We start from the raw sequence: 22,070 nt of genomic DNA, 5'->3' as shown, positions 1-22,070 counted from the left end.
GACTCCAGATCTGGCACTGTACTACCTAGTTGTCCCACCTGGTACATAATAAGTGCTTAATAAATGTTTATTGATTGATTGGTAGTGTCTTCCTCTTTTAATTATTTATTATTTTTCCCATATGTAACTTATTTGTATTTGTTTACTTATTGTTTCTCTCAATAGTTCATAAATTCTTTGAAGATAAGAATTTTTTTTGGCTTCTTTTTTGTATCCCCCCACTTGGCTTAGTGCCAAGAACATAGTAGGTGCTTAAAAAATGTTTGTGGATAACTGACAGACTTTAGAACAAATGAAACAAAAGGCCTGAATGAAACAGAAGGCCTATTGCCTTGCTTCCTAGTTTTATTATCCTGTGAATTATTGACTATTACTCAGTTATCTAATGAAGTCTTATGATCCTGATTCAGAGAGCCTCTGATTAGTTTTTTTCTCTCCATGTACTTTCAATCTCCTCATACCCTATCCCATTCTAATTAATTGTTCTTTGTTGTTTCTTCCCCTAGAAATGGATTCTTTAAAACCAGAAGGAGAAAAATTACCTTTTGTGGATATATTTGATGAGGATGAAGCTGAGAAAAACTTTATGTTGTCCAAACCTCTCTGCATCATTATATTTGGAAAACCAGTAAGCTGTCATTTCTAAATTTCCATCTGATGCATATATTGTTTATTTTGCAGTATCATAATCTGTGGAAGTTAGCTAATAAACATGAAAGCAACATATAGGTTTTGTTGGGTTGGTTTTTTTTAGACTGCTTATAGGTTTGTTTATATGAATTCAGTCAGAAATCCCCTAATTAAAACAGAACACATTTTCAGAATTTATTTTAATACTTGGAAAGTTTGTTTTACTCACAAACTAGAGTTTTGTGAAAAATAAATTAATAGATATGGATTTCAGTAAAATATTTGACAGACTCATGATATCTAAGTGGACAAAGTGGACAAAATATGGAATGAATGAATAGTATACTTAGGTGGATTTAAAGTTGATTGTCCAATCATACTCAGAGAGAGTTAACTAGTAGATTAACAATTAACTGCAGAACGATATCTAACTGAAATATCTTAAAGGCTCTTTTTTTTTTTTAATCTTCTCCTGTTCAACATTTGTATCAATCTCTTTGACAAAGATATGCCTGCAATTTGTATCAAAAATATTGTCTTATGAGGAAGTGAAAAGGATAGTTAATTCATTGACATAATCAGGATCCAAAGAAGATCTCAATAGTTTGGAATAGTGAGATACATTTAATGAGATTATCATTATTTATAATCATCTATGATTATGTGAGTGTGTATACTTCTCTACTAATGCAGATCACTCTCTGTCTTAGACTTAGTAGAGAGTCATTGAGGCTAAAAGTTTCATCTTTTTAAGGCAACCTGGTAAAACCTTCTCTTAATTTAATTAGCTTGATTTGCAAATAATAAACAAACCAACCTGCCAGAGTTTGTCCTAACATTTGAGAACCCAGTCATCTACCTATCACCCTGAAAAAACAGAAAGGCTTGAAGAATTTGATAGTAGAAATTGTTCTTCCCTTTCCTATCCTTGTTCCTCCCCTCCTCCCCAACCTGGAAAGTCTTCTTTAAGTGAAAACAGGAGGAGAGAAAATATGCTAATGAACACAGTATGTGATATGAATATGGATAATGAACCCAATAATAGTTCTGTGTCATTTTCTAACATGACTCATTTGCTAGTATGTCAGATGAAACCTATATATCCCCACTCAGAAGAATGATTTTTCATTAAATGCATAAAATAAAATCTATAGGATTGCAAAAGAAGCCAATTATTTAGAAATACAGTTATCTAATTTTTTTAAAAATATACATCGACCTCGGACTAACAAACCTACCTTTAGCTTTCTAAAGCAGATACAACTCAAAATACACTGATATATTATACTATGTGGAAAAAAGTTTGGAAGTAATTCTAATACTTATAATATTGAAAACAAGATTTAAAAGTTAGAATATTCAAATGCTTGCATTTCATTTTTTTTTTATTTGTTGCATGACTGTTGTGATGATTTTAAACTAACTTATATATTTTAAAGGGCGTTGGAAAGACAACATTAGCCCAAAAACTATCACAGACATGGAAATGTACTCTTGTTGAAGGTAAATATTATCTACACTGCTATCATAATATAAATTATATATTTTATACTCCTGTTTTGCTTAATTTCTTTTTTGTAGAAGTTCAGCATTGGAAAAGATCTTAAGAGATCATTTCATTTATTGCTATGTCCTGGAAGGACTCTATTTTAATATTAAAATTTTTATTTAAAAAATAGGGCCAAAACTTAGTCATAAGTTATCTTTGAATCTTCCTATGCTCTCAGTACAGTTTACATACACACACACATACACACACACACACACACACACACACACACACACACAAAGTTCTTCTTAGTAAATATTGCAAGGATTGATTGCCATCTTAATTTGACTGCTTTGGATGGATGTGGTTTTGCCTACAAGTAAAGAGGTGAAAGGCGTATTCTTTCTCAGTTTCCTCCAGCTCTATAAACCAATAATTCAAAACTATCTCAGATAGTTTTCAAAAAGTTTTCTTTTTAAAGAAACTCTCCTTGCAATATATTTTAGAATGTAATGGTCTTCACCATCCAGCAGAATTCTTAAAGCCTAAATCATAATCCTACCATGTAAGTAAATCCTGCATCTTAATTCCATTTCCTTTTCTTCTATCTTCAGGTAATGGAAATATGCAACATGGGAATAGCTTATCAGTTTCTTCCACATATGTCTTTCATTGACTTGAAGTGTAAAATTATCATTCAGTCTTCCCTTCCCCTAGCTAAAAAATGCCAATATCTCTAACTTCTTATGATTTCTATTTCTTCGCTTTTTAAAGCCCTGTTTTTATTCCCATGCTTACATGCATGCTATTTATTCATTAAATTGATACCATGGGGTAGCTAGGTGGTTCAGTGGATAGAGCACCAGCTCTGAAGTCAGGAGGAGCTGGGTTCAAATTCGGCCTTAGAAACTTTATACTTCCTAGTTGGGTTACCCTAGGCAAGTCACTTAACCCCAGTTGCCTCAGCAAAAATAATAATAATAATAATAATAATAATAAATTGATACCATGACACCAAATGCAATCATCACATTTTTTGTAAAGATTTGTGTAGAGGTTTTATCATCTTAATCTTTGTAACTCTAAAACAGGATATTAAAGCCATATTCATCAGTGCATATTCCTTCACTGTGGTAAGGACTGAAAAAGAGACAGAAGAAGAAGAGAAAGAGGAGGAAAAACTATATAATTTAAACATATTAATTGTTTAACTAAATATTTTGTAGTAATTGGATTCTGTCATTTATAAAGGTATTATCCATCCTGAGTCCAAGATTATAGCACTATCCCATGATAGCTTATCAGCTCATATTTGTTCTCTTAATAGTTTTATACCTTCTGTGGAAATTCTCCCTTCTGGACCTTTGCACAATTTGAATCTCTTCCAATCATTTCAGTTGTTTTTTTAATAATAATATATGAATGATCTATAAATACATATGGAATATCTTGATATATTTAAGTATTGTTGTTGTTCAGTCATTTCATCTGCGTCCTATTCTTCATGATCCCATTTGGGGTTTTCCTGGCAAAAATATAAGAGTGGTGTGATATTTCCTTTTCTAGCTCATTTTATAGATAAGGAGCTGAGGCAAACAAAATTCACTGATTAGGTCAGGATCAAAGGGTATTTAAGGCGAGCTTTGAACTCAGAAAGATGAGTCTTCTTGACTTCAGACCTATCACTCTGTCCACTGCACAACCTGACTGACCCCACGTATGTAATTATACTGAATCCATTCATAAAACAATGCAATACCCAGATGTATATGGTGCTTTTTTGACAATTCTAATGTTTGTTAATTCTCTTGTATGATTTTTTTTAGCACTACCACTTTTGGAAGAACATATTGCTAGTGGAAGTGAACTTGGAGCTATGGTAAATAAATGTAAATTTTTTTATAAATGAAGAATATATACATATATACATGAATATATACACATATATACAGAATATATATATACATATACATGCAGATTTATCGAAAAGTAATGTGTCATATTTTTAATTGCTTCTAGTTGAGTGATTTGCTCATTAAAGGACAAAGTATTCCAGATGAACTTGTTTTAAGGATTTTATTGGAGAAGCTCCACTCTCTGGAAGTAATTCACTTTGGTATGTTTATTTTTACACACGTCTTAAGTTATATTTATACTGCCTTATCTCTAATCTAATCCCTTAGATATAATGTTGAAGCAGTCCTATGTGATAGTCTTGAATAACTCTTTCAAGGTTGAGCATTTAAAGTCCTTATCCACCTTTTTTTTTAATAACTTTTTATTGATAGAACCCATGCCAGGGTAATTTTTTACAGCATTATCCTTTGCATTCACTTCTGTTCCGATTTTTCCCCTCCCTCCATCCCTTCCCCCAGATGGCAAGCAGTCCTTTACATGTTGAATGGGTTGCAGTATATCCTAGATACAATATATGTGTGCAGAACCAAACAGTTTTCTTGTTGCACAGGGAGAATTGAATTCAAAAGATATAAATAACCTGGGAAGAAAAACAAAAATGCAAGCAGTTTATATTCATTTCCCAGTGTTCTTCTCTGGGTGTAGCTGCTTCTGTCTCCTTATTCACCTTTGAAAATTTTGCCTCCATACCCACTACACGCCTGTCAGTTTGGCTAAAATGACAGGAAAAAATAACAATAAATATTGGAGGAAATGTGGGAAAACTGGGATATTAATGCATGGTTGATAGACTTGTGAACTGACCCAACCATTTTGGAGAAAAATTTGGAACTATGCTTAAAGGGATATCAAACTGTGGATACCTTTTGATCCAGCAGTGTCTCTCCTGGGTCTATGTGGCAAAGAGATCATAAAAAAGGGAAAGGGTCCCACATGTGCAAAAATGTTTGTTGAAGCCCTTTTTTCTAGTGGCAAGAAACTAGAAACTGAATTGGTGCTTGTCAGTTGCAGAATGGCTGAATAAGTTATGTTACATTAATGTTATGGAATATTATTGTTCTATAAGAAATGATCAGCCGAATGATTTCAGAGAGGCCTGAAGAGACTTACATGAACTGATGCTGAGTGAAGTGAGCAGAACCAGGAGATCTTTGTACATGGCAACAACAAGATTATATGATGATTAACTCTGGTGGACATGGCTCTTTTCCACAGTGAGGTGATTCAGGCCAATTTCAATAGACTTGTTCTTATAAATTTGACTCAGTTCTCTATATATTTGAGAAATGTGGCCCTTGCCAGGGATACTTACTATAAAAAAAATTTCCTGTTTTCTGCTTTCCTTCTAATCTTGTTTGCTTTTATTTGTACAAAAACCTTTTAATTTAATATAATCAAAATTCTCAGTTTTGCATCTAGTAATTCTGTATCTTGTTTGGTCATAAATTCTTCCCTTTGAAAGGGACCCACACATGCAAAGATATTTGTGGCAGCATTTTTTGTAGTGGTAAGAAACCAGAAACTGAGTGGATGCTCATCAGCTAGAGAATGGCTAAATAAGATATGGTATATGAATGTTATGGAATATTATTGTTCTATAAGAAACAATAAGCAGGATGATTTCAGAGAGACTTGGAGAGATTTACATGAACTGATATTAAGTGAAATGAGCAGAACCAGGAGATCACTATACATGGCAACAGCAAAATTATATGATGACTAATTCTGATGGACATGGCTCTTGCCAACAATGAGGTGCTTCATGCTAATTTCATTGGTCTTGTGATGAAGAGATCCATCTACACCCAGAGAAAGGACGATGGGAACTGGATGTGGACCACAACATAGTATTTTCATTCTTTTGTTGTTGTTTGCTTGCTCTTTGGTTTCTTTTGCATTTTTCCCTTTAATTTGATTTTCTTGTGCAGCATGATATTTAAAGAAATATGTATAGAAGAATTGTGCATGTTTAACATATATTGGATTACTTGCCATCTAGGGGAGGGGATGGGTAGAAGGAAAGGAAAAAAATTGGAACACAAGCTTTTGCAAGGTTTTTAATTCATGCATATATTTTGAAAATAAAAAAGCTTTAATTTTAAAAATTGAGGAAAAAATTCTTCCCTTCTCCATAAAACAGACTTATTCCTTTCTCTCTTAATTTGCTTATGGTATCACTCTTTATATATAGATTATGTTACCCATTTTGACCTTTTCTTGTTATGTGGTATAAGATGTTGGTCTATCCTTGGTTTCTATAATACTGTTTTCCAATTTTCCCCGCAGTTTTTATCAGATAGTGAATTCTTGTTCTAAAACTTGGGGTCTTTGGGTTGATCAAACATGAGATTACTATGGTCATTTACTGATGTATCTTGTGTACCTGATCTATTCCAACACTTTATTTCTTAGGCAGTAATTTTTCGTTAATGCCTTTGATAGCCTTAACCTTTTATTCTTCAAGGAAATTACAGTAAAAATATCACAGGAATAATATACTTTGACCAGATAGAACTTAATCAAGAATGTAGATCTGATTTATTTAATTTATTTTTCTTCTCATTGCTATAATTAACATTTCTAGTATAATATTAAATAATAGTGATGAGAATGGGCATGCTTAATTCATCTCTGATTTGACTGGACAGGCTTTTAGCTTCTCCCCTTACATACAATGCTTCCTGCTAGTTTTACCTAAATACTATTTATTATTTTAAGAAAAACTCCATTTATTCCTATGAGTGCTAGTGTTTGTAATAGGATTGTATTTTGTTGTTGTATTTGTTGTATTTTGTTGTAAAATAGTGTTGTATTTTGTCAAAAAGCTTTTTCTGCATCTATTGAGATAATCATATTATTTGTTAATTTTATCAATTATGTTAATAGCTTTTCCAATATTAAACCAGGCTTGAATTCCTGGTTAAGATCTACATGGTCATAGTATATAATCCTTATGATAAATTAATGTAATCTCCTTGTTAGTTTTTTTATTTAAAAATTTTACAGCCACATTCATTAGGAAAATTGGGCTATACTTTTCTTTCTCTGTTTTCACTCTTCCTGGTTTAGGTAACAGTACCATATTTGTGTGGTCGAAGGAATCCTACCAAACTCCTTTTTTGTCTGTTTTTCCAAAGAGTTTATATAGTATTGGAATTGTCTTATTAAAAATTTGGTAGAATTCACTTGTGAATACCTCTGGTCCTGGGGATTTTTTCCTTAGGGAGTTCATTGATGGTTTGTTCTCTGCTTTTTTTTAAAAGATGGGATTACTTAAATATTCCCTTTCCTCTTCTATAAATCTGGGCAATTTATATTTTATAAATATTCAATAATTTCACTTATATTGTCAAATTTATTGACATGTAATTGGGCAAAATAACTCCTAATGATTATTTTAATTTCCTCTTTGTAGTGAATTTGCTCTTTTCATTTTTGATAGTAACAATTTTTAAAAATCAAATTAACCAATGGTTTATCTATTTTATTGGTTTTTTCATAAAACTAAATCCTAGTTTTATTTATTAATTCAATCAATGGTTTTCTTACTTTTAATTTTGTTAATCTCTCCTTTGATTTTTAGGATTTCCAATTTCATGTTTAATTGAGGATTTTAAATTATTTTCTAGGGTTTTTTTATTTTAGCTGTATGCCCAATTCATTGTCCTTTTCTTTATTTTATTGATGTAAGCATTTATAGACATAAATTTTCCCATAAGTACTGCTTTGGCTGTATCCCATAAATGTAGATTTGTTATCTCATTATTGTCATTCTCTTTAGTGAAATTATTGATTGTTTCTGTGATTTGTTCTTTGACTCACTCATTCTTTAGGATTCAATTATTCACTAATTAATTTTTATTCTGTCTTTCTGTGAGACTCTATTGAATGTAAATTTAATCATGTGATCTGAAAAAATTGCATTTAATATTCTGTCTTTCTACATTTGATTATGAAAGTTTTGTGCCCAAATAAATGGTTATTTTTTTGTGAAGGTGCAATGAACTGCCGAGAGACAAATACATTCCTTTCTACCCCCATTTAGTTTTCTGTAGAGGACTAACAAATATAACTATTATAAAATTCTATTCACCTCCTTAACTTCTTTCTTATTTATTCATTTTTTGTTAGATTTATCTAGTTCTGAAAGGGAACAGTTAAGATCCCCCCAACTAGTATAGTTTTGCTGTCTATTTCTTCCTATAACTCAACTTCTTTTTTAAAAAATTTGGATCCTATACCACTGAGCATATATGTTTAAAAGTGACATTACTTCATTTTCTATGGTACCTTTTAGCAAGATGTAATTTGCTTCTTTATCTCTTTTGATGAAATATATTTTTGCTTTGTCTGAGATCATTATAGCTACTCTTGCTTTTTTAAGTTCAGCTGAAATATAATAGAGCCTACCTTTACTCTGTGTATCTCTCTCTACTTCAAATGTGTTTCTTACTAAAAAAATATATTATAGGATTCTGGTTTTTAATTCATTCTGCTCTATGCTTCTGTTTCATGGATGGTTTACCTGGGCATTACCTGAATGAAATGTATTCTGTTTTTATCTGAATGAGACAGGCCTTTCCTGCCAACCTTCTGAGTTTTCCTTCAACTAAAAAAATTGTTTCATCCTCTTTTTTGTTAGTTCTGCTACTCCAGAATTATGTTTGAGACATTATTTTATAGTTGTTGGGAGGTGAATTTGGAGAGCTCAAGTGGAGGAGCCTTATTTCACTATCTTTATTTTACTCCTTTCTCCAGTTTTACTTCTAAGGAAGAGAGACTGAAAGCTATGGCTCTTAAATAATAACCAAGTAAAAGTTTCACTTATGACCCGTTAGTATTGACCTATCTCTGAAGCATCAATTGTATGCCAAATTAGAAAAATGCTATATCTATATCTCCCCCTGCCTGGGGGCATTCAGATGGATCCACTAAAAGTCTTTGCTAACTACTTTACTATGCTACCTAGCAACTCCCTCTCATTAATGACCAAGTACTTCCAAAGATTCCTAAAATTTGTATCTTATTCTCTGCACTTTATTCATTCCACTTATTCCATCTTGACTGGTAATTTGACCAATGAGGGAGACTTTCTAGTAGTTGCCAAAAGTGCAAGAAACTTTTAAGGATTCCTCTTTGCCTAATGATTCTAGTTACTATCATAAATACACTTTCAATATATATTCAGAAAATATATGACAATAACAAACTGCTTTTCTTTACTAAATTTGAAATATGGTTAATATATTTGTGTTAAAAGAATAATAGGGGGAAGCTAGGTAGCGCAGTGAATAGAGCACCAGCCCTGAAGTCAGGAGGACCTGAATTCAAGTCTGATCTCAGATACTTAACACGTCCTGGCTGTGTGACCCTGAGCAAGTCACTTAACCCCAATTGTCTCAGCAAATAAATAAACAAACAAACAAATAAATAAATAAAAATAAAAAATAAAAAGAAAAGTAGGAAAGATTGATGACTTCCTTTCATTTGGTTTATATTATTGTCTAGACAATATTTTATAAACTATTACTAATATGTTTTGGAATATTCATAATGCTACAAAAGTCTTAAAGAGTTAATTTGTGTTACAGGTTATGTTCTCAGTGGGCTGCCATCTCTCTCAGAGGATGCAGTGACTATTTTAGAACAGATAGAATTAATTAAAAACCTAAGCTTACAACCAGATATCATCATTAATATTAAGGTAAGAATCATTATAATCATGTGTTCTTTTAACATTCTGAAATAGTCAAAGGAACTAGTCAGATTTAATCAGTTAAGCATAATATTTTCATTAAAGGCTGGAAGAAATGATATTTTCTCCAAAGAATACAATTCCAAAATAAAGCTATCATTGGAGATACATTTCTCATCTCTTCTATTCCAAAGTCCATTTCCCTTTTATATTTACCATACAGCATGAGATTACAGGTCTAGCAAGCCTATATAATTTTAAAGCATCCAATTTTATAGCTCTTCTCTTTGATGCTCTCTTCTCTCTAGTTTTTGCAGTACTCCTTTCTCCTCGTTCTCCTCCTACTTATCTGAATACTCTTATTTAGAAAAATAGTCCTTTTTCATGATCTTCATCCACGTCATCCCCATTAATCATGAATGTCTCCCAGATCTCTGACTTAGGCCCTCTTCTTTTCTTCTTCTGCACCATTTTTCTTGGTGATCTCCTCAGCTCCAATGGTCTCAATTGTCATCTTTCTGCTGATCCTGTTTATAGATTGTATACTTGTATGGTGTCTCCACATTAGCCTATGAGCTTCTTAAGAGTAGAAACTACATTTTAACCTTTTTTGTATCTCCATAACTTAGCATAATACCTGAAATGTAGTAGGTGCTTTATAAATGTTTGTTATATATGTTATTATGTTATAAATGTCTGACTCAGTGACTAAAGTTAAAAGACAGTCTTTCTTTTTAGGGGAAAAATATAAATGTTAAAAACAAGATATTTTTGGTAAGATTTCATTTGCCATCCATTGGATTAAAATGTGAGGAACTCATGGCTTTTCACAATTTATTTTGTCTAAATGATAAAGACAAGCTTAGTATTTAAAAATTTTTAAAATAACAGTCAACTTGAAATTTGAATGCCAAACTAATACTTTAATTGATTAATTTCAATGGACTAGCTAGCTAAATGAAAGTAATATTAATTACACAATTTTTAATGTCTGGGATCAATAATTTCTTTCAGTCTCACTTTAGGAAGATAAAATTTGTAGTAAAACAACATTTTCCTATATTATTTTACATCATCCTGAATTATATTTTTTCAGAAGGTTAATGAAAAGATGCATATCTGCATACATAATATTAAGCAAGAGTTTTTAACCTCTTTTGTATCATGGATTTCATTGACAATGTGGTGGACTCTTCAAAATAATATTTTTTCATTAATCATTCTGAAATCATTTATAATTTAATACTGTTTACAACTATTTTATTAGCCAATCCCAATTCGTTTCACTTGGACAACATGGATAGGTTTAAAAATAGTTCCATTTATTATCTAAGTTGACATTGCCAATATTTGGATAAACAGAAACTTACATTATAAATTGAAAAAATAACTTCTGACATCAAAGATTGGTGATGAAAGGCAGCACCTTCATGATCTTGATTCTGGCCTACAAGTCTATTTCCCATCAAACCACCTTTTGGTTTTAGGTATAAAAATGACTTCCTTAGGAGACCAAAGGATTAATGAGTTATCTTTTTCCACTTTAATTTTAAAATTTTGAGTTCTAGATTTTCTCCCTTCCTTCCCAACTATTTCCCCATTCAGAAGGCCCCTGTGAAGGTGTGCAAAACATTTCCATAAAAGTCATGTGGCAAAAGATAACATACATGTCCCTTTACTCTGAAAAAAAAAATACACACACATATATAAATGTTTATATATATATATATATATATAGAGAGAGAGAGAGAGAGAGAGAGAGAGAGAGAGAGAGAGAGAGAGAGTGTGTGCATTACATATATTTTTTTTTCAGTGTGTATTCAGATACAATTAGTTCTTTTTCTGGGAATGAACAACATTTTTCATTATGAGTCCTTCAGAGTAGTCTTGAATTATTGTATTGCTGAGAGTAGAAAAATTTCACAGCTGATCATCCCCAACTTTGCTATTACTGTGTTCACAATGTACTTCACCTTGCTTGAGCTCATGGAGGACTTTCCAGGTTTTTCTGATAGCAATCTCTCAGCTATAATCAAAAATTTAATTTAGTTTTTTTATTTTAAAAATATTTTATTTTTTCAAATACATGTGAAGATAGTTTTTAATATTCATTTTGTAAAGATTTTGTGTTCCTCAAGATAGCAAGTAATCTGATACAGATTAAATATGTGCAACAGAATAATATTTTAAATGTATAAGAAAATATACAAGATTAGAAATAGAACCAATTATATTGAAATACAATTATCAAAATATTTTAAATGAGTTTATAGACCCTAGATTAAGAACCCTTGATCAAAAATTTTGCAAATATATCTTGAAAGAAAGAAATTGATATTTATATCTTAACCAGTGCCCAGATTATGACTTAGGTCAAAGACTTTCTGGACAAAGACAACACAGTCTCACAGGATTCGTATATATGAGAGAACAGTGGGATCCTGAAGTTATTGAGAATCTTAGAAAGAAGAAGAAAGATATCCACAAAGATAGAGAAGGAAAAGGAGAAGAGGAGGAAGAGGAAGCAGAAGAGGAAGAAGAAGAGGTAATAAATAGCCTGATTGACCAGCACCATGTGTTTTCTAATTTATGTTATACTAAAGACTGGTAGTTTGGATAATAGAAAATATCAGATAATATATAGACACACATATATATTTATTTTGAGAAAATCCATCTATTTGGGGGGAGGTGTAAAATAAAAGTTGTTCCATATCAATAACAATATTGTATATTAAGTGCCTATGCAATAGGGGGATCCTCTCTCCTACTTTTGGGATACCCTTGATATGATATATACATAAGTTTGTCTAGTAGACTTTTCTAAAGCAACTCAGGTGAGGGCAATAAGCCAACAAAATATAGATTAACCCTTTGTGATCATCACTCAATATTGGACTTAGTCCCTGTGAGCCTTAAGTCTTGAGGGACCCTACTACATAGATACATATAATATTTAATATTTATCTTCATGCCAACTCCTTCTGATATAATAGCTCGTATTTCAAGAATGCTATGTGGTGTATGCAAAGCCTTTTTCCATATCTCTGTGACATAGATAGTATAAGAATTATCTCCATTTTAAAGATATGTCTGTTAAATAATTTGCATAAAATTATACAATAATTGTTTTTGTTTTTTAAATAATATTTTATTTTCCCCCAATTATATGTAAAAACAATTTTAAACTTTTTTTTTTAAGTTTTGAGTTCCAAATTCTATCCTTCCCTTGCTGAGAAGGTAAGCAATCTGATAGGTTATAAACTTAGAATCATGCATATTTCCATATTAACCATTTTGTGAAATCATATGTATAAAAATCACACAGTAATTATTAAGTATAGCATATGGCCTTTTACAAAAGGAATATCTTTACTTCAAAAATATAATTGGAAATATACAAATTTATTCCCCTGCACAACAGGGAGATATAATCCTCTTTTCCCCCATTGTACCACTTCGGTCTCTGGGAATAGAAAAAGGATTAGCTTCATAGTTTAACCCAATTCTTGTAGAACAGGGCTTCTTAAACTTTTTCCCTTTCTGATGCCTTTTCATTGAGAAATTTTTACACAACTGGTATTTAAGTATAAAAAATATGCATATAAATCAAATTTTACTAATTATAAATCATAATTTCATGACCCCCACATTCAGTTACATGATTCCATATGGGGTCACTACCCACACTTTAAGAAGCCCTGCTATGGATGGAGCACAATCTCAATTCTAAGTCCAGAGCCACATCAGGATCAAATCCCAAGCCTATTGATTCCTCAGAACTTCCACATGGAGAAAACTTTGCTGGCTGCATCATCTCACCTGCAGTCCTTAGCTTCAAGGTCACCATGGGCCAAACACTCAGGTCCTGTGAGGATTACTTCTGAAATTGAGGAAGAACAACACAGATCAGAAATAAAATAAATGAGCCCTAAAAAAGGGAAGGCAAGTCCTTCACCTGTCAACAATTCAGTTCACGCAGTCATGCTGGACATAAGGAGTAAGACAATGTGATACAGCTGATGACCCCGGATTCAAATCCTTCCTCTAGGATTTAAATCTTTATCATCTTAAGGTAACACTTCAAAGATCACATGGTCTCTAAGGCCCCAATGAGCAAACTCTTAAATGCTAAGAATCAGTAAGTAATAGAGGGAAAGAATCTTTATAAAAAGATCTTTAGAATATCTAGCTCTAGAGTCACTCTATTTGCCCCCCTCCCCATATATATGTATGTGCGTGTGTCCTATTGCAAAAAAAGATAGATTTCTACAGTACCGTTTTTAAATAGTGTTTAAACATTAAGGAATTTCAATTCCTTATGTAATACTGTAGTTTTACAAATAGCTTTTCTATGACTTAAAGAAACTACTAAAACTTTTTCCCTTTTAAGATATTCATTGCAGAGATGCAAATGGTAGCAGAAATTTTTCGTCATTTAGTTCGGAGACCTGAAGATTTTCCAGAAAATATTGAAGCAAGTATTCATCAGTATAGAGATGAAATGCTACATTTTCTAGAGGTAAGAACAAAACATTTTGTGATGATATCCTAATTAAATTACTTTAAAAATATCTTGCTGAGTTAGAAAAAATAATAGCAAAGCTCATGTAAAAGAATAAAAAAAGTCAGGAACTTCAAAGAAACCAGGGGAAAAAATATCACACCTTGTTGTACGTTATAAGGTGAGAGCATTGTTGAAGTAGAAAATGGATAACTTTGATTATTTTGAAATTAAGATTTTCTTGTATAAATAAAACCTATGCAGCCATGAATTGAAAGAATGCACAAAGTTGGAGAAAACTTTCATAAACAATCTCTCAGGATGTTAATGGTTGGAATGTTGCTATAGTATAGGAAATGATGACCTGGTTGATTTTTTTTTTAAATTTTATTTTATTTAATAATAACTTTGTATTGACAGAATCCATGCCAGGATAATTTTTACACGACATTATCCCTTGCAATCACTTATGTTTCGTTTTTTCCCCTCCCTCCCTCCTCCCCCCCCCCAGGATGGCAAGCAGTCCTATATATGTTAAATATGTTGCAGTATATCCTAGATACAATACATATTTGCAGAACCGAACAGTTCTCTTGTTGCACAGGGAGAATTGGATTCAGAAGGTAAAAATAACTCGGGAAGAAAATCAAAAATGCAAATAGTTCACATTCATTTCCCAGTATTCCTTCTTTGGGTGTAGCTGTTTCTGTCCATCATTTCTCCAATGAAACTCAGTTAAGTCTCTTTGTCAGAGAAATCCACTTCCATCAGAATACATCCTCATACAATATCGTTGTCGAAGTGTATAATGATCTCCTGGTTCTGCTCATCTCACTTAGCATCAGTCCATGTAGGTCTCTCCAAGCCTCTCTGTATTCATCCTGCTGGTCATTCCTTACAGAGCAATAATATTCCATAACATTCATATACCACAATTTACCCAGCCATTCTCCAATTGATGGGCATCCATTCATTTTCCAGTTTCTAGCCACTACAAACAGGGCTGCTACAAACATTTTGGCACATACAGGATGACCTGGTTGATTTAGAAAAACATGGAAAGTGTTGGATTTATGAAGGAAGATGCTATCCACCTTCAGAAAAACAGATGACAAATGGAATAAGCACAACATGGTCTTACACATATGTATATGTTTAAATATCTTATATGTGTGTTTGTGTGCATATATGTATAGATATCTATACATATAGAAATTGATATACATGTATATCAGACTTAATTGTAGCCTTCTTGAGGGGGCAAGTAATAAAGTTAAAATGCACAGCAAAGAACAAAAAAAACAGGAAGCAAAGAAAAGGTGGGCAGCTTTGAATACAAATGTGTAGTATTTATTATATAGATTTGCTTAAATTGGAAATTTATTGTTTTATATTGAAATTCACTTATGTTCTGCTGTGTACATGGAAGTTTTTAAAATTATTTTTCTTAGTGTATATTTAAGTTTAAAATAAATTTTTAAAATTTACCAAAAAAAATTTTGTGGAAAACTAAAGATAGCACTGAAAACTAAGAATATTGTCATTTCTGTGTTTAATCACTGTGCATAATAACTCCCATTATTGAATTGGGCTTTTTAGTGCCTGTTTTATTTTGTTTATTATGATGATGATGATAGAAAATAAACTGCTCTATACTTTTTTTCTTTTTTTTCCTTTTCTTTTCTTTTTTTTTTTTTTTTTTTTTGCTGAGGCAATTGGGGTTAAGTGACTTGCCCAGGATCACACAGCCAGGAAATGCTAAGTGTCTGAGCCCAGATCAGAGGTCAGGTCCTCCTGACTTCAGGACTGGTGCTCTGTCTACTGTGCCACCTAGCTGCCCCATACTCTGTATTTTTCCATATCTCCAAATCTGGCTTTCACTATATCTTAATATTAAGTTGGTCCTCATTATCCAAATATAATTATCCAAATCTCCTGAGTTAAAAATGTTAGGTTTTGGTCCAGATCTGTGATTTTTTTTAATTAAAGTAAATTTATTTGTTATGTTTTAAGTAATGAACTGTCTTCCTCCTTTCTTCCCCATCCTATACTGGAGAAGACCACCATTTAACATAGATTTATAAATACATGTAAAACCATATTATGCATTCTTCCATTAATCCTTTCTATGCAAGTAGATAGCCTCTTCCTTCACAGGTCCTTTGGAGTTGATTTGAGTACTTCTAATATTCGGTGTAACTTGGTTATCACAATTATCCTTCAAACAATATTGCAGGTATCTTCTGCCAAAATAACTATAGTTCTTTGAAACAGTCTTTCAGTTTCCTGGGAAACTTGACAGATTAAATAAATTAGGGACATATAACTAATATGTCAGATGTAAAGCTTGATTCTACATCATCCTGACTCTGAGACTAACTACTACTTCATGATTCTTCCCTACAGATTTTCATAGGGAAATAAAATTTATTATCACACAAAAGTATTAATGGGTAATTTATTAAAATACTCTTCAATCAAACATCACCCCCCTGCTTAACACTAGTACTGTATCTATCTCTAGATATCCTTTTTGGTAAATTTCTTTTTGGTTCAGTCTCTAACTAAATGTTCAAGAACTTCTTCATAGAAAATATTCTTAATTTCAAATAGTTAACAATGGAGAAACTGAAGAAAAGCCCTTGAATATTTATGCAATACTGACCCCTTTTATGAACGTGCTATAAAAGTGAAGAGTGAATTAATGGCAAATGTCAGAAATATTGTCAAAAGCTTCCATCAACATTTCATTTTGGTTTATCCTAGGAATTTATTTATAGTTGTAATTAAAATATAAATTTATTTAATCTAAGAGAAAGTTATTTTCATAATTTTAGTTTGTTTTTTTTTTCCAAGACCCAGTCAAATCTTTTTCCCTTCACTGTGTGCCATGGAATCTTGCTTCACATTTTAAATGTACTTTAAGTATCCTTTTCCATTGCCAATTAATTGTGTGAAATTGTCAAAGAAATCTCATTTATTTGGTTATTGCTTTATAATAGACCAATGCAGTATTTATTAATTCTGATTTTACTTAAGGAGTTTACAGAATAAGTCAAAATTAGGATATATCCTTATAATTTTCTGTGAGAAGAAAAAGCATCTCAGTTCTGCACAAGTTACCAATATTGCTTTACAGGACTCAGACATTCTTAATTTTATGGTCCTGAAGAGTCATATAAAAATTGAATTTTTATAATACAAATCATATTTTCAGTGCAGACTCTTTGTAGAACATGACATCTCTAATGTATGTGTCATTTTCTGGTGACTATCTCATCTATAGAATTACCAAAACAGATAAGTTAATGTAAGTTTTTAAAAACCTAAATAATTTCATCAAATATGTAGGCAAATATTTCAGTTTCTTAAACCAATGTACTCTATGGGTGTCAATTCTAATTAATATTAATACCCTTTCCATTCTGAGTAAGATCAGTTGTCCAGTTTTTTCCTGCTCCTTAAGACAAAAACCACCTTCTTGAGAAACAGTAGTGAGACACTGAGGATAATAATTGAACTTGTATCAAATAAATAGTATAGAGGGAGAAGAAAAGAGGAACCAGGACAGACTCCCAATTAGGCATGACCTGGGACGAAGATCCAACAAAGAAGATAGGGAAAAAATGGTCAGACAGGTAGGAAAAGGGAGAGTAAGAAGTATCATAAAAACCTAAAGAGAAGAGAATGTTAAGGAAAAGAGGGTGATCAATAGTGTCATAAGTGAAGAAGGATAAGGATTAAGAAAGAGCTATTAAATTTGAAAAAAGATCACTGACAACTCTGCAAAGAGAATTTCAGTTTAATGATGAGACTAGAAGGAGTTATCCAAGAATAGAGGGATACAGAGTAGCAGCTAGAGGAGATGGTTGGATCAAGTCAGGTTTGTTTTTCTTTTGTTTGTTTTTTAGAGAGGGAGAAAAACATGTCAATAAGGAGAGATTAAGATTAGAGAGTAAGTGTTGAGAGAGGAAGCTATCTACTAGAAAAGACAGGAGGGTATGTGATCAAGAGTGAATGTGGAGGGTATTGCCTGGGTAAGGAGGAAGTCCACCTATTCACGTGGGAAAAGAGTCAAGGAGGAGATGATGAAGGAAGATATCTGAATGGTATTACATGGGGAGGGAAGAAATGACTATTCATGAATGGCATATTTTGTGTGAAATAAGGCAAGCTTGAATATGGGATATAGGAAGGCTGCTGTGAGGTGCTAAAGAAGAAATGAAAATGTTTGCAACAGCCATCATGGTAAAATTGATTAAAGAGGTATAAAAGGATTGATATTTTGCAACAAGTCTTTATCTTTATGGATATAATTTAGAAACATTTCATAATTACATTTATGTCATCATATTATGATATTTAATCAACCTTGAGAACACTTGGATTCAAGTTTCAATTTGTGCTATTTTGATCATCCTTGATCCTTTTTTTTACATATAGGACATGATGGCTGATCATGATTCTCAATTCCTTATAGAACTAGATGGAAATAAGTCTGCAGAAGAACTCCATGAGGTAACTAAAGTACTCATAAAGAATAAATATTTTGCACTTGAAAAAATCAATGAAAAGTTCTTGAGTGTATTATAGTTATTTTTCCAAAGTGCTAGAAAAAATAGTTGAACTTAAGCTAATAGTTGTAGGAAGAGAGGATTTGTTTTGATTTTTTAAATTATTTGAATGCTGCTACTTTTCATAATTTCAGAAAACAATAATGCTTGAAAATAAGTGAGTTTTAGAGGATCAAAAAAATCAACCACATTTCATGTTTATAGTGTCAGCATTATTTCTCGTGATAACTTTCCAGTCCATTGGTAAGGGAAATTATTTCCAAAATACTATGTGAAATTCTCTATATTTAATTGTATTGAATTGATATTATTAAAGAGATGCTTCCTGGAGGAAAAAAAATTAAAACAGTAAGAAATTCTATTGAAATCTAAGTAAGAGGGGAAACCAAACCTTCTCTGAATCTTTGCTGGTTCACAATGTTTATTACAGGGTATAACCCTGAGGATGAACTACTTGTTGCAGTATCCCAGTAGACTAGCTCCTATAGGTGCAGAGTGTCTCAGGACACAGAATACCTGTTGAACAAATCAATCTAGCGCCGAACTGGACCAAGCACAGTTCTTGCTAGGCTTGGCTAGGCAAGACTTGACTCTGCAGAACATGGCATCTCTGATGTATGTGTCAATCATCCCCTGGACTTCTTGGCTTAAGTTTTATTACTGTTATTTTTCAGTTGCATGTCCCACTCTCCGTGACCCCATTTGGGGTTTTCTCGGCAGAGATATTAGAGTGGTTTGCCATTTTGGAACTAAGCTCAACAGAGTTAAAGGACTTAACAGAGTCACAAAGAGGAGTCTTTCTGATTCTAAGCTCAGTGCTCCATACACCACACCATGTATCTGTTAACAACATGCTCTTCTTGCTGTGTTGTTACAGCATTATTTTCATTTAGAATGCTTTTTTATTCTTTCAAATAAGACAGAACTCCTCATCTTGGAACTGGCAAAAGTCTCCCAGAATTGAAATGGAAAAGGTATATTTACTTATTTCAATCTTTTCCCCTGGCTTAGAGTTAGGCTACCTCAGAGAAAGACTCATTCTTACTTCAGGTGATCATCCAGTTATTTTTTGCAGATTCCTTTAAGGTTTTATGCAAATGAAGAGCAAGTGACCAAGACAGGTATTCTAGGACAGTTTTTCTTTTAATATGCAGTTGAGCTATTAGAAACCCAAGGTGTATAATGCTTCATTTACACATGAAAGCATCTAACTTTTACTTATATATATTATTGTCTTAGTCCTTAGTCCACTGATCTCCAACTTTGCTGAATTTTAAAGGAGGCACATCCTTATATTATAACATGCAAGCAAATAATTGCTACCTGGTGAACAAGAAGTAAAACAAAAATGAAATATAAAAAGTGAAATGTGGCATCCATAAATTTGGTTATGATTTTAATCTCAAAACAGCTTGTGGAAACATTAACACACAGCACAATAGCATTCTAGCTGAAAAGAAAGGACATGGTAAATAAGTTTTCTGCAGCAAGTAGTGGAAATGCAGGGGGCTCATCATAGCTCAGGAAATCGACTCATCCTGCAGAGATGCCCCACAATGGGAGGACCCCCTCCTGCAGTTCAGTGACCTGCCAATCTGTTCCGTTAAACACAAGTACAATTGAGCAGAGTTGTCAACTTCCTTCCTAAATAAAACTCTCTGGAAAAAAGAATATGATTCAATATTTTTCTTTTAGTTATTTTTCTGATTTTCCATGAATTTTTCTTTTTCATAAACTATTTCATAAGGAAAAACGAGGTGCTATCATTCGTAACTGTTCTATGATATATAATAAATTTTAAATTTATAGGACTAAAATTAATAAGGAGCTATACTTCATTTATGAGATAATTCAAATAACATTTAGATTTTTTTGTTCTTTAATCTTAGTCAGTAATAAAAAGATTTGATTGCCTTGGACTGAGAAGGGCAGCAGTTATAACTAAACTTCAAAGTTCTGACGAAGAACTAACAGACAACATAGAAAACGTAAGTTGTATTCAACAAATTTAACATTTTTCTCCATTTCTACTACATTTTTGTATTTTATGTACATGATTTTCTATATTAAAAAGATATTCCAGATTATCTTATAAAAAGTAGATTCACAAAAATGTTTTATTTTATAAAACTTCTTATTCTAAAACATGGCATTTTACTTGACCCCCCCCCTTATAAATAAATAGCATATGGATGGGAATAATACATAAGAAGACTGGAAAGGTAGAAAGAGGCCAAATGAGGGAGAAGAAAATAGAGGGTGTAGATCTTCAAAATGCACTTTGATTCATTGAATAAAAAAAGGTGAAGCAAAATTAAAATTTTGCAAATGTATAATAAATTATAAAAAATTATAAAAAGTTCATTATTAATGTATTAATTGATAGGCCACTAGATGGTGAAATGTGTAAATTTTTGAACTTGGAGTCAGGAAGACCTGAATTCAAATCTTGTTTTAAACACAATTTCAGGTCTATAATTCTGAAGCAAGCTATTTAATCCCATGAGGCTCATTTCAAAAGAGAGAACAACTTGTTCTTAGCCACAGGAGATAAACTTTGTACACTCATTGAAAAATTCTGTAAAATGAGGTTGAAAATACCTAGCAAGGTTGTTGTGAGGAACAAATGAGATGATGATAATTATAATGATAATAATCAGTATTTGCACTCAAGTGCTTTAAGATTTACAAAGTGCTTTAGCATAAGATGATAAGTATTATTGGAACTTATTGAAATAAAAATATTAGCAGATTTTAAAAATAGTTGTCCTTTGATTCCATCTTCTGTATATGTCTTTTTATTTATGTATATGACTAATATTTTATTTTTCCCAATTACATGTAAAAACAAGTTTATATCCATTTTTAAAAATTTTGAGTGCCAAATTGTCTCCCTTCCTTCTTTCCCCTCCCATTCAGAAGACTAGCAATTTGATATAGTTTATACATTGTACATGTCTTTTTAAAATCCAAATTGATCAGTGAGTCACCTACATATTCACATCAGACTCGTTAAATAGCCCCTCATCTTTTTCCATCACACTATAGTTGTTTCTTCAAAGTATCATTTTTGAAATCTTCTCATTGCTGCCAACCTGCCTTATAGAATTTTAGAGTTTGGAATTCTTAACTTATTCTCTTACTGAAGCTCTAAATAAAACTATTTTTGCTTCTATTTATTTATCCTTTTCTTTTGAATAATTGATATTTTTCCAGAATCATATTATAATTATGAGTCCTATCCATCTCATTTTCCCAGTG

General features: G+C 32.0%; 1 protein-coding gene across 1 annotated transcript in view; it reads left to right on the top strand.

Moving 5' to 3' along the window:
- The window catches only part of AK9 (adenylate kinase 9), a 129,695-nt gene that overhangs the window by 10,133 nt on the left and 97,492 nt on the right, over positions 1-22,070 (top strand). The window contains exons 3-11 of the mRNA XM_051996726.1: positions 507-628; positions 2,070-2,133; positions 3,946-3,998; positions 4,139-4,235; positions 9,628-9,740; positions 12,085-12,276; positions 14,125-14,253; positions 18,679-18,753; positions 20,699-20,797. Of these exons, the coding sequence (XP_051852686.1) occupies positions 507-628; positions 2,070-2,133; positions 3,946-3,998; positions 4,139-4,235; positions 9,628-9,740; positions 12,085-12,276; positions 14,125-14,253; positions 18,679-18,753; positions 20,699-20,797 (944 nt within the window). The remainder of the gene's footprint in view (positions 1-506; positions 629-2,069; positions 2,134-3,945; positions 3,999-4,138; positions 4,236-9,627; positions 9,741-12,084; positions 12,277-14,124; positions 14,254-18,678; positions 18,754-20,698; positions 20,798-22,070) is intronic.

Source organism: Antechinus flavipes, chromosome 4, assembly GCF_016432865.1.
Source record: "Antechinus flavipes isolate AdamAnt ecotype Samford, QLD, Australia chromosome 4, AdamAnt_v2, whole genome shotgun sequence".
In the NCBI taxonomy this organism is placed as follows: Eukaryota; Metazoa; Chordata; class Mammalia; order Dasyuromorphia; family Dasyuridae; genus Antechinus; species Antechinus flavipes.
The sequence above is the reverse complement of the archived record's forward strand: the minus strand, read 5'-3'. Positions and strand labels throughout refer to the sequence as shown.